The 12,033-nt window shown below is 40.5% G+C and overlaps 2 protein-coding genes across 2 annotated transcripts in view; one reads left to right on the top strand and one right to left on the bottom strand.

Moving 5' to 3' along the window:
• Positions 1-12,033, bottom strand: part of LOC145452899 (uncharacterized) — a 268,123-nt gene that overhangs the window by 52,777 nt on the left and 203,313 nt on the right. The window contains exons 2-3 of the mRNA XM_080331028.1: positions 2,311-2,465; positions 18-78 (exon numbers count right to left, since the gene is read on the bottom strand). Coding sequence (XP_080187154.1) covers positions 18-78; positions 2,311-2,443 — 194 coding nt within the window. The 5' untranslated portion in view covers positions 2,444-2,465. The remainder of the gene's footprint in view (positions 1-17; positions 79-2,310; positions 2,466-12,033) is intronic.
• LOC145452169 (uncharacterized) lies at positions 7,836-11,561 on the top strand. Its single transcript, XM_080330400.1, has 2 exons — positions 7,836-8,895; positions 9,799-11,561. Exons 1-2 carry the CDS (start codon positions 8,714-8,716, stop codon positions 10,205-10,207), a joined length of 591 nt encoding a protein of 196 aa, XP_080186526.1. The 5' UTR covers positions 7,836-8,713; the 3' UTR covers positions 10,208-11,561.

Below are 12,033 nucleotides of genomic sequence, written 5' to 3'. Positions count from 1 at the left end.
AATATATTTGCACTCACCAATCGCACGGGCTGAGGTGTCCGTCTGGGAAGCACCGAAAGCCAGTCAAGGGATAGGAAACTGCAATGTAATGGATCAGCAATATTATTTTACAACAGTCACTAAGCGACAGTTCAGAATGAAATGATTTAGGAGAGGTTGAGCCCAAAGTATGGACAAAACAGCAGGACCAAGTAGTCGTCTTTTCTCGCGTTAAAATCGACTCTGGTTACGAGATACCCGGAAGTCATATTATAAATGGGTTGAATTCTACATGGATGAAAAAAATAACAGACAAACCGTGACGAAATGGTCAACGCATTTGATCAGTCCTGTTGTCATCTGTTTGCAACATTCTGGTCAAGCTGATGGCGAATGTGGGAAATGAGTACAAAACATAAGATATTAAATATTGACATGAAGTTAATGTAGTTTTACCATACATCGTCCTTCTGAATAAGTACTGTAACTAACTCTTATCGTTACACCCTTTCCATGTCATTATTGGATTCAACATCGTAAGTTGGTGATAATTAAACCTAGGTTTCCCTTTCCCAGCAGAGACAATGCAGGCAGGCGCTCTCCGCTCACCCATTAAATTGATATCTCATGTATTACCGCGCAAGATCTTGGCATACGATTATTACTTCCTGTTGCAATCAATTTCTAGTATCTAAGTGTCTTGGAACACGTCTTCGAGAGACTAATTTCATTCGTGTTGGAATAAACCGCATTTTATTGACTATTGAGCATATGTGACGAAGAATTCTGTGCGACAAAACAGGATGATTTCCTCAAGTTCAGTAATCAGACACCTAAAACCCAAGATATTTGGTTAGCTAAACTTGCAAGAGAACCCTTTATTATGCTGCAGTACAAATCTGAGTCTTTGTAAAGACATATGATTAATTTCCATTTTAGGAATCCAAGGTCTGTAACCGTTTACAGCAGAATCACTACACAACAGGCGAGCACTACACGATCACTAACACGCAGTTAAACAAGAATGAGTGCTTTGCAGAAAACAGGATATGAATGCAAAGCAGGCCATACGAGGAATTAATGATTGGCACTATACTAATCCTATAGAAGTCTGAGTCAAACGATACCAACATAAGGGCATTATTTTTGAAGGCACTGTTTGATAAGTGATAACACAGAGTGCCGATGGACTGATTCGCACCTTACGCTATGGCGGAAATCTTGTAAACCAGGGGTGTTCAGCCTTGTTGCTACTCGCGGCCGCATTTCGATTACGCATATAGCGTACGGTCACTTGCCAGCGGACAGTCGTAATGGACCACATGGACACCAAATATCCATGTTTAATTGGCTACAAGAGGACTTCACACCAGTGTTGGGAGCCAATTCGTAAATTCAATTTGCATGTTGACAGCCGCCAACACACGCTAATTTAATTATGTGAAGGCGGCCGCAAGATTTTCTTTGTTGTTTGTGGTATTCATGGTACACCCAGCCGATATTCCTTATTTTTAATTCCGTAGCTGCTGACTTGTAACACGGTTCACTTCTTGGCTTTTTAAGACACCGCTTAAGCGGATGAGATTTTCTTTCTATACTGCCGCAGGTTGGCAATCCATGTTGCAGACTGAGTGCTCCCCACATAGTGGGTCGCGAAGTTATTTCAAGAGCTTCCTGGAGGTACAGAACTTCAATATACAATTAAATAGTATATTCATATTGAAATGAACCCGAATATTTTCGGCTGACACTCGATTACCCCTGACGAGTGTCAGCCGAAAATATTCGGGTTCATTTCAATATGAAGTTATTTCAGATAATAAATTTCAATCATTTCTAAATGTTGCAGGTTGTTTATATTGAACGCAAAAAATCTTTTAATTGACACGCTAACAATTTGTAGACATAAATATAAATAAAGGAAACTTTTGGAATACTGACGACATTACATGGGATCTTTGGTCGAAAATAGATGTACCTCAGTGTTAGCAATTCTGTATATTTTCCGAGCTGGAAAGTCAAGCCAATCAAGCCCAGACTTGCTATGATAATATATAATGTACATGCTCAACACTTCTGGATTAATAGTAAATTGCGCGTGTGTACAATATGTAGTTTCTTATTAATTTGATTTCAATTTGTGTTATCATATCTGATTGTTGGCCACGAACTGCAAACAGTTGGAGAAACACTGTTGTATTTCCATCTATTCGCCACCCATGCATTTACAGCGTATCTTTACGAATAGGCCTATACCCTTCAATCGAACAGCAATCTCTAATGAGAATAGCAAAATGCATGGTTCATTATCAGTGGAAATCGGGGACTTACTTTGGTATTTCGAAGCGATGATTCGATCGTCCATGTTGTAATCGATTACTGTGTCATCAGATTCCAATTCCACTGCTGCCTCGATAATTCGAACCAAAGCGCACACAATCACGAGCACACGAGTAAAACTCATCTTGGCCGTCTAATATCAATATCTGGTATGCCACATTGATCATGATTATTTAAACTCAAATGTTATATAGTAGGCCTATACATAAATAAGATTTATAAAGGCGTGCATATATTGTGCCTTATATATATGTATATACGCTTTTCATTAACTGGTGAATGCGGTCGTTTTTGCGTCGTTAATTGCAAAAGCTATACAAATAACTAGGACTGGGCACAATGATTCGAGTACTCGAATCTGAATCGAGTATTAATTTTAATGATTCGAGTCGAGTAGTAAAAGACGATTTTTTCGAGTACTGAAATTGTACGCTCTTCGCCACTGAAAGTTAATTTTTCAACGAGAATTATAGTTTAGATACTAATTTTCACTGTTGAAGCCTGGAAACCTTGATTGGCCTTATCGTAGCATACGAAACATATAGTGCAACCTGCGAACGTTACTGGATTCCGATGTCATGATCATCCCACTATATTGTCACCAAGTGCAATGAAATCGGTATGGTCGAAAAAGTACCAAAGTGTCTGCAGTGCGATGGAGAACAGGAATTATATTCTTAGTGGTCGCATAAAAGGTACATAGTTGAACTTTGACATATAACATTATGTTATGACGTCATAATGAGTGATGCTCGATTACTCGACTCGACTCGAAGCATTTTCGGTGATTCAGAATCGAATCACTCAGGTACTCGATTTTGCCCAGCCCTACAAATAACAAGATGCCTGGTACATAACTTCTCGCCGGAATACGCATCACCGCATAAGGCGCCGATAAGATCTAGTTTTACAACTAGATAATCCCAGTATTCCGATTAGATTGATTGGAGCGAAACGTCGGAAATCTAATTTTAATTTAATATGTGTAATGCTTCTCCGCTTTAATTATAATTTTTATCAAATTCCTGGTTTTCATAAAATGCCACCGGAGAACTATATAGTACGAAACGAGCCAAAATTGGTTTACAGACATTTGCTATTCTCGTGATTATGAGAAGTAACTTTTTTTAACATTAAATGAACTCGCTTCAATTTCCAAGTTTTGGCGAAGTCAGCAATTCTAATATAATTTGGAAAAGAGTGTGTATATATAATTCTATTTTTGGTCTAATTAGGAAGAAAGCTGTATCGCTAAAATTCTAATTCTAATCTAATTTGATGTGAACTGAGCTTGATTTTTTGTTGTACTTCTTTCTAATTTGGAAAAGAACTGTGTAGTGTGTATGCTATGATACTAATTTCAATCTGATTTCGAAAAGCTGTAGCTGTCCAATTGTTGGGCAGATTGGGTGCATTTTGAATTATATTTCATTATATTATATGTTATTACCTATTCCTCTTCATACGTAAGACCCCGCCGAATAGAAATTGACATCCGAAGGCTTAGACTAGGTGAAGAGCCACTTATGATACCAAACTACTATTTCAACAGCCTTGCATGAGGCATAGCCTGGGCTACCTGATCTGCTGCGCCAAAAGATCCAAATCCTTGTATCCCGCACACTGGGTCTTAGCGCAATGTATGTGGAAACGGATGTGATTTATCAAGAATGCTTAGATTTGAGAGTAGCGTGCTATTCCATGCTTTCCAAGCGATGACATAAAAAGGAAACTGTATATCAAGCCGACACACGGGAAGACTAGCTGCATCACCGATTTAGATTCGTCTTTTTCAGCCGACCATCTCCACCATTTTACGAAATGTTTGGAAGGAAACACAAAACCAATGAATTCGTGAAAATATCTCTTAACCGCGGATGTGCACTGTGAAATAGCGATCAATCGTTCTAGACCAGTTCTCTTCAGCCAGCACCCATGTCAGATCAAGCTGCGTGTCTCAATTTTAAAAGTTCGTCATCTGTTTGTAAAATTGTAAGAAATCGATGTCCACGCTGCTTCATATATGGGTACCGACTAATATAAGGTCGTCGCTTTCATCTGGCTGCCAAATATTGACCTACTACAGAGGCTGATCGCTGAAATTAGGTTGCAAAATCACGAGTTTCACCCACAGGTTATAAGACACTGATGTCGCGTGCAATGTTTCTCATGAACCCCTGTGCAGTGTGCACTAATTGGTACTGGTGCAGCCGAGAATATTCCCATATATGCACAGGGGTTCACCATGCACACTTTTTGAAACGTACTGTTGCAGATGACCAATTATTATTAAGGAGATTGGATTGTTATGGTAGTACCGCGCTTTCGCAAGGATTTTACGAACACCAGAAGGCCATAATGTGGCCTGAGTCATCGCTAGGTATCGTGGTGTACATGTACATATCACTTCACTGAAGTGTGGGGTTGGAATTAGAAATATGACGCCACGGGTTAGATGAAGGCCTGAACATTAGCATATATGGGTTGGCCAGGTTGGGAAAGGTCAGGAAGCACTAGTCTTCATGCATTTGTCTTTAGATTGACGCAGATTTTAAATTTTTTAGCTCTCAAAAGGGATCTAGTAAAAGTATTTCTGTCCACGGACCTGTCTGTATGACATATTGTCGAATTCGTAGTCATTAATCAGATTAATTAATTAGGGTTATAAATTTCATAACGTGTCACTCATAACAATGTAGGCCTATCTTCAACGAAATGTCTAATCGCAGGATGTTCTAACAACTCCGCGGTAAAAATCAATAGTTCCAAGATCTCTGCGTCCGTAATTGACCCTTATTCGTAACCGGTTCACCGCTGACCTAATATGCCATTAGGTCAGGGATGATAACTCCGCGACCACACGGGAGTATATGCAAAGCATGTAGGATGGACAGATGCGAATAATCAACTACTAAAATATCGTGATGAAGCAAGCTATTCAACAATTAATGTGCTGTGCTTCTTTGTTTTGTTTTGTTTTGTATTCAATTCCAAGTTGTCATGATGATGCAGAGAACGATATGAATATGTAATCTAAGAAGCTTTGATCACAGGTAAAAAAGATTACAATACACGAAAATGTTCTCAGAATAGGACCTCCTAAGGTTCGCTTCCGACCTTGAACGTGAATCGAACCTTGGCAGCATCCACCTACTTCTGACATATATGTAAACTTATTTACTGTATTAAAACGTATAATCATTCGAAATGTATGCAAGCATATTATGTGAGGCCGACAATGCGAATTGGCCCTATGAGTGCTGTGTAACGGTACGGAAATCACATTTCCTGTATTATCAGAATGATTCAACAGCTATGGCAACACAGCTTACGTTAAACGGTATGTTACAGGTGCATTCGCTGTAAACGCAACATCTGCAAGTAGAGAAGATAAGCTTATGATAACAAGAGTTTAGAATTTAAAGATATGTTCCGTAAAAACAATACGAAACAATGTTGAACCACGTATTTTGGTACTGCATTGAAGACACGTCTGTGGCTGTGGCTGTGGCTGTGGCGAGCACTATTCACTGTTCTGTTTGCGAGAACGGGTAAAAGTCAAGCAATGGCCACTGGGCAGCAATAAGCATATAATGTTTGTATTCTCGGTGAACGACTTATTGCGCGAGTACTTGTACTGGCACACTGTAAATAAGTGCACTGTACTTTATTATAGTCAGTCTGGACCTTGATCTGAATCGACCTCCATCCAGTGTGCAATTGTGCATGCCTCTTGTATACTACATCGCCTATGGCCTAGGCCAAGGCAGTGGCTTAGGAGCATATGCTGCCACCCCTGGCTTTCGTGCCCTAAGTAGACTGCAGCAAATTTTAAAATAATTTCATGTTCAAGCAATCTTTTCATTAAATATATAAATTACAAATAATGTGCCGAGTCTCAGAAGTTCCATATTGCTTGAGAAAGAAGTCTCACTGTCTCAGCATTAAGGCCAAAATAATATACAAAAATTTGAGAACAAATGTATTAGGCAAATGAAAGATCAATAGCCGCCTCAAAATTGAAATTTTCGAGCTTTCGCCGAAGCAAAATCAGCTCGCAATTGAAACACTAATGGTAAGATAAATTTTCGGACACAAGCATAAATATGGTGTGGAATCAAGTAAGTGTGATTTAGCTAACCATTCTGTTGACATCAAAGCTGTTGCATTACGATCAAACGTGGCTTCACTGCTTTTTGCAAGTCTGGATCGTAACAAATTAGCTCCTGATTAGCCATCTTCCGGTGTTGTGTGCCCTATGCAGTCCCATTTTGCCGCCCCTGGCTGCCTGCCGCCCCTGGCGCAGAGTCAGAACCGCCAAGTGGTTTCTACGCCATTGCACCGACCTCCATCCAGTGTGCATGCCTCCAGGGTTGTATCGACTCGAGTCAGACTTGAGGCACGAGTCTCAAAATACGGAAATGACTCGACTCGTCTCGACTCGAGTCAATCAGTGTATTGACTAGACTTAGACTCGAGTCATTGCGCATGACTCGAACCAAGTCATATGACTCGAGACTCAAACGGCCAAGACCGACATTTCATTGTAATTTCGAAGAACAGTAAAGTCCCCACCCTATTAGGATTTCGTCTATTAGTACTTCGTATTGAAAATGCGACCAGAAACTGTTAAAAGTGAGGAAAATTTGTATATTATAAATGCGAACTATTCGATATCACCAAACCGAGTTATAAAAGGGTGTTTAACAAGACTTTAACTGGAAACTCAGCAGTCAAACACAATGACTTGGACTCGGACTCGAGTCATAATACCATGACTCGGACTCGAACCTCTACTCGACGACTTGGACTCGGACTTGACTCGATGGCGAATTTAAAATGACCCGACTTGACTCGAGTCAAAAGTGAGGTTGGCTTGTGACTCGGAGCTATGTGACTTGGTAACAACCCTGCACTGAATGCCTCTTATTTACTGCATCGCCTAGCCCAGGTGGGTATCTGATTTCAGAGACTACTCCAAGTCGTTTCGACACCTTCCTATCCTTTTATTAAATCGCAGTCTTGTGGTGTTTTGAAATTATGAAATTATGAATGAAATGACACTGATACTGATACGACCGTTAAACAAGAATTGACACATTGTCATGTCGTGTAGTGATATTCATGCCAAGCGCTAGATGTCCTCAGCCATCCTTTGTTACACTTTATTACACCAGACGGCGCAGTGTAAATGTGCATTGTCGTCCTACATTGAAAGCTTTATTGTGACGCGATTAACATATTTGGTAGTAACCTGTAACCCCTCTCAAGTGCCATTATGCAACTCATTAAAACTGCCGTGTAATAAAATCATATCCGAATTAGCGCGGTTATGCTCAAAATTAGTATTATAGGTAGGCTACAAGTTTCACTGTGTAACGGGATTCTCCCGTACGGTACGACCACTCCTTCGACAATGTATTCTCAATTCAAGACAAGCGTGGGTGTAATGTAATGTATGTTACATTTTCCTATTCCTACTTAGCGACAGAGCTGTGAGCAACAGCGCAACCATTGACTGCAGAGGGAAGCGTGATTTCCTCACGCGCATAATACCAGCATATGGTTCCTCTGCCTGCAATGATTGCCTTAGTGCAGGAGATTTCAAGATATTATCGGTTGTGTAGATTGCAATACTTGGACATAGAAAGTGGTGAGTTGAATCAGCAGTGTTGCATAATGTTGCGATAGCGTTGCGAGTTTGAGCAAACCGTCAGGATTTCCTTGTGAGTTCGGTATTCGTACTGCTCCAAACTAATCCGACACCACTTTAGGTCACTGCAATGGATTAGGCGTAGTCTAATAACTGGCGGTGTTATCTATAATTGTAGAGCAGTGGTCCGCGGGATTCCCTTTATTTCCCTACGCCAGTCTTGGGGGCTCCCTGGAGCTGAAGACGCTCACTCGACTCATGCATGATTCGTGATGATGATGTTACGATTGTCGTGGCTATCATAGGTTACGGACATGATACTTTCCGAGGCGAAGTCTCGTATTTCTGAACTGATATCTCAAAGGGGACAGCAGATAGGCCTACCAGACAGATTTCCAATAAAAATTTATTATCATGTTTTCGAATTGCGTGGAAATCATATTTTCATGTTTCTTTACGCTCTGTTGATGCACAGCAGTTCAATCGGTGTATTAGTAATCCGTAGTAAGTATTAGACGTGTACGTCGTTCGTGTAGTCAGATGCGCTTTGTGATAGATTTTTTGTGTTTATGACTCTGAACTTCCCGAAGGCTTGCAGATAGGCTTTAGTGTTCCTCAGGTTCATAAGGGTTAAGAACCACCGTTCCATACTAAATAACTAAACTATCAAGATATGCTCCACTTACCATTGCTTTACAGGTGAAATAGGTCGTTTATCATTATTTCGACCTCGAAAAGGTGATGCAATCTCAGCGTAGTGCTGGTTTCTGGAGTTATTTCCAGCAACCTAACGCTCGCATGCAAGTGGCGGAGATTGTTCTAGGTTTGTTGGTGTGGTGCTTGATCGTATCCGGGCCTTACGCGCGACACTATCCCTTGAGGTATGCTCTCGGTGCTCACATAACAGCATGGATCTTGACCATGTAAGTATAGGCTACCGTATAGCTTGAATCTCTCCGGTATGCTCATATGTTTGAAATTATATTGGGCATGGTCCGTATATTGCATTCTGTTAGCCATAATTTGATGTCGTCTTGGCCGAGGTGATCAATAACGGATTACTTATTTTTTGGAGAGCTCATGAACTTTTTAGAAGTACATGCATAGCGTTAAATATCTATTTCCACTTGAAGTAGTTTTGACATGCATTGCAAATCGCTATTCCACTTGTAATTGAGCAGGAATTTACGTCTTTACTTCTGCTCTGATTATAGACAAATTTTACATCAGAACCTTGATTATGGAATTCTAGCTGCCTACTCTTTTACTTCCCAATAGTAGGGTTGGAAATCTGAAAAGCGGACACTTTTCCGAAATTTTCAAACTTGCAAAACCGGTCGAAATCCTGAAAAAATGGTGAATTTTTCCCACTTCGTGGTCGGTTGACTAAAAAAAGCGCTACTTCGGTGCTGATTTACGGCGTCTCAGTCAAATTTGACCGTAAATTTGACCAAGAATATCAAAATAGAGCACAAAAGGCCGTTCTCCGAGGACACTTTCAAAAAACGTTTTAAAAAAGAGAACAAATCATCTTAAAAGAGGCTGCCCTAAAGGAATCTGACGTTATATATTTTTGTCATTGATGTTTTTGGCATATACACCGTCTGGCATATACACCGACTCATGGCATACATACATGCGATCTGTGCATATGTATACCATATACATGATGTGCACATGCCGCTGGACAAGGAAGATGCAGAAATAATCTCGTAAGGATTTCTAGGACTTGCACCACCCCTCCATGTTATCCCAGTAAAATCTTGTTCTATTTTCCTTTTTCTACCTTTTGAGTTCCAAAACACATCATATGTTTCGCATTTTAGAATCATCTTCTTATCAAGCATGTTCGGAATCACCGCCAGAATAAATGATTTTTTCAAGTCGAGAAGCGCCGGGACCTCCGAAGATAACGCATCGTTGACTGTCTCAAACACGGGATCGTACATGACTGCGCTTGAATACGTCTTGTATATGATATTAAGCGGCCTGCTTCTAATCGCAAGTGTGACTATCACGGCTAACCTATCCGGGAGCAAAGTGTGGTTTGCGGCGTGCGCGTTTTCCTGGCTCCTGTCCGTTTTGTATGAGATACATTTCTGTATTTTATTTCGCAACGTAGAGTCGCATTGGCCCTTGCAGTGGCTGTACGGATGTTGTAAGGGTAGGTGTGGAAAGAAGACATCGACGGAAAATTATGAAAGGATAACTGAAACCGCCGGTTCTTCTCAATGATGAAACGTATTGAATATGGGCGCGTGGTGCTGAAGAGATAAAATCCGTGCGATATACAAACTTCGTGTGAGAAGTCAATGAGATATGCAGTATACTCCGTTTAATTACGCCACAGGATAACTTGGAGAATCGATTTATTCAACAAAACAAAACTAGGAATTTAACGTAAGAACACTGGTTAATTCGGACCCCTTGATTTAGGGGTATCATACCTCCCCCATTAGGAGGATAGGCCCTCCTTTTTCATGAAATCGAAAACGTCCTCCCAGTACGCCCAAATGTTCTCATTTCCGGTGATTCGTCCTCTATATCTTTGAAATCCAGACGATCGTACGTACACGGACAACTAATAAATGACGCAAAATCTGGATTTCAAGGTCAGTGACGTCAACCCTAATGAATAAAGGTCAACGCCAACCGAATTTACGTGAGAGCAGGTCTTCCGCGAGTCGAGCCGGAAAAAAATGACCCTTAATCTAGTGAACCCAATAATATTTCCCTCGAAATTTTTTAAATCAACCGTTTCCTCGTCCGCTATTATATCTTTTGTAGCTTGTGAAAAGTGTCCTCTTTTTCTGGTCTCAAAATATGGTAACCCTACTTTAATTTGGACACAGGCTCGCAATTCCTATCGTTATGTTATGGCACAATAAACAGCACTTCGTTCGTTTTACCATAATACGAGTGGTTATATGGAAACATCAGAATACATGTAGTAACAATCGACAATTGCCAGCTTCATAGTCGCTGTTAATTGGGTACAACTCGGTGCCCGTTGTAGAACAGATTGCTACAGAAAAGGGTGGCGGAAAGAGTGAAATTGCTCGCTAAAGTAAACGACGATAAAAGCAAAGACGCTTCCTGGACAGTTCGTCAGTTAGTTGCGTTGGTGGAGATATCAAAATACGATGCGTGTGTTACACACTAATACAGTATTAGTTAAATGGTTTGGTATCGAAAATACTGTACAAACTTGACGGTATGATTGATGTGCATTTTATGCGATCTGTTCCAATTACTGCAGCATAGAGCCACTGAAATAATTTATTACGCAACAATACCGCAATGTGAATGCTGTGTTTGTCTTCACAACTGATTTCCCGCTCAACTCGGACAGACCAGGCCGATTCAAGCGGTAACAAACTTTTCGAATTGAGCAGAGTCGGCTGTATAACTGAAGTCAAAGACTCTGGAACGGTTACCTGTCGTAAATCTGCAGAAGCATGTTAGCCTTTCCGTCTTCGCCAAGTATCTGATGGCAGTGTTTCCCGAAGTCGGAGATTTTGACAGACGTGGTGATAAAAACTTTAAAAATATATAGCTTATTCTGTTTAAATATATGACGTATTCGTAACTATTTAATATATATTCCTTGTTGGGGTCAGGTTCCCGGTGACGCGTGTGTTGATGCATTAATAATGTCACAAAGAGTGAAGTCGATTTTCTTGTCACCCTCGTTAGTAGTACCTAAGCCGTTGATCGATCGTTGAGATTTTTCCATCGGTGTCACGGACCGTAGACAAAGCGTCGCATTACGCTCGCATCAATAATGTATGATGTTACAATTATAGGACATTGGCCACACTGACACGATGTTATTACAATGGTTTTTTCATAGACTAGCGCGTTAGGATGTATATAAGGGCTTGTTTGCGGTATTCATGATATTTGTCGACTACTATGGTCATTTACACCAAGCCAATATTCTTCATTTTTATTCCGTAACTGCCTACTTGTAGCACGGCCCACTTCTACGCTCTTTGTAAGGCACCACTTACACAAATGAGATGGCGAGGAGGAGCCTAGATAAACCTCCTACACTTAGG

This window comes from Botryllus schlosseri, chromosome 12 (genome assembly GCF_051294905.1).
Source record: "Botryllus schlosseri isolate E-star chromosome 12, Bs_hap1, whole genome shotgun sequence".
Classification (NCBI taxonomy): Eukaryota; Metazoa; Chordata; class Ascidiacea; order Stolidobranchia; family Styelidae; genus Botryllus; species Botryllus schlosseri.
This window is presented reverse-complemented; position numbering and strand designations above follow the sequence as displayed.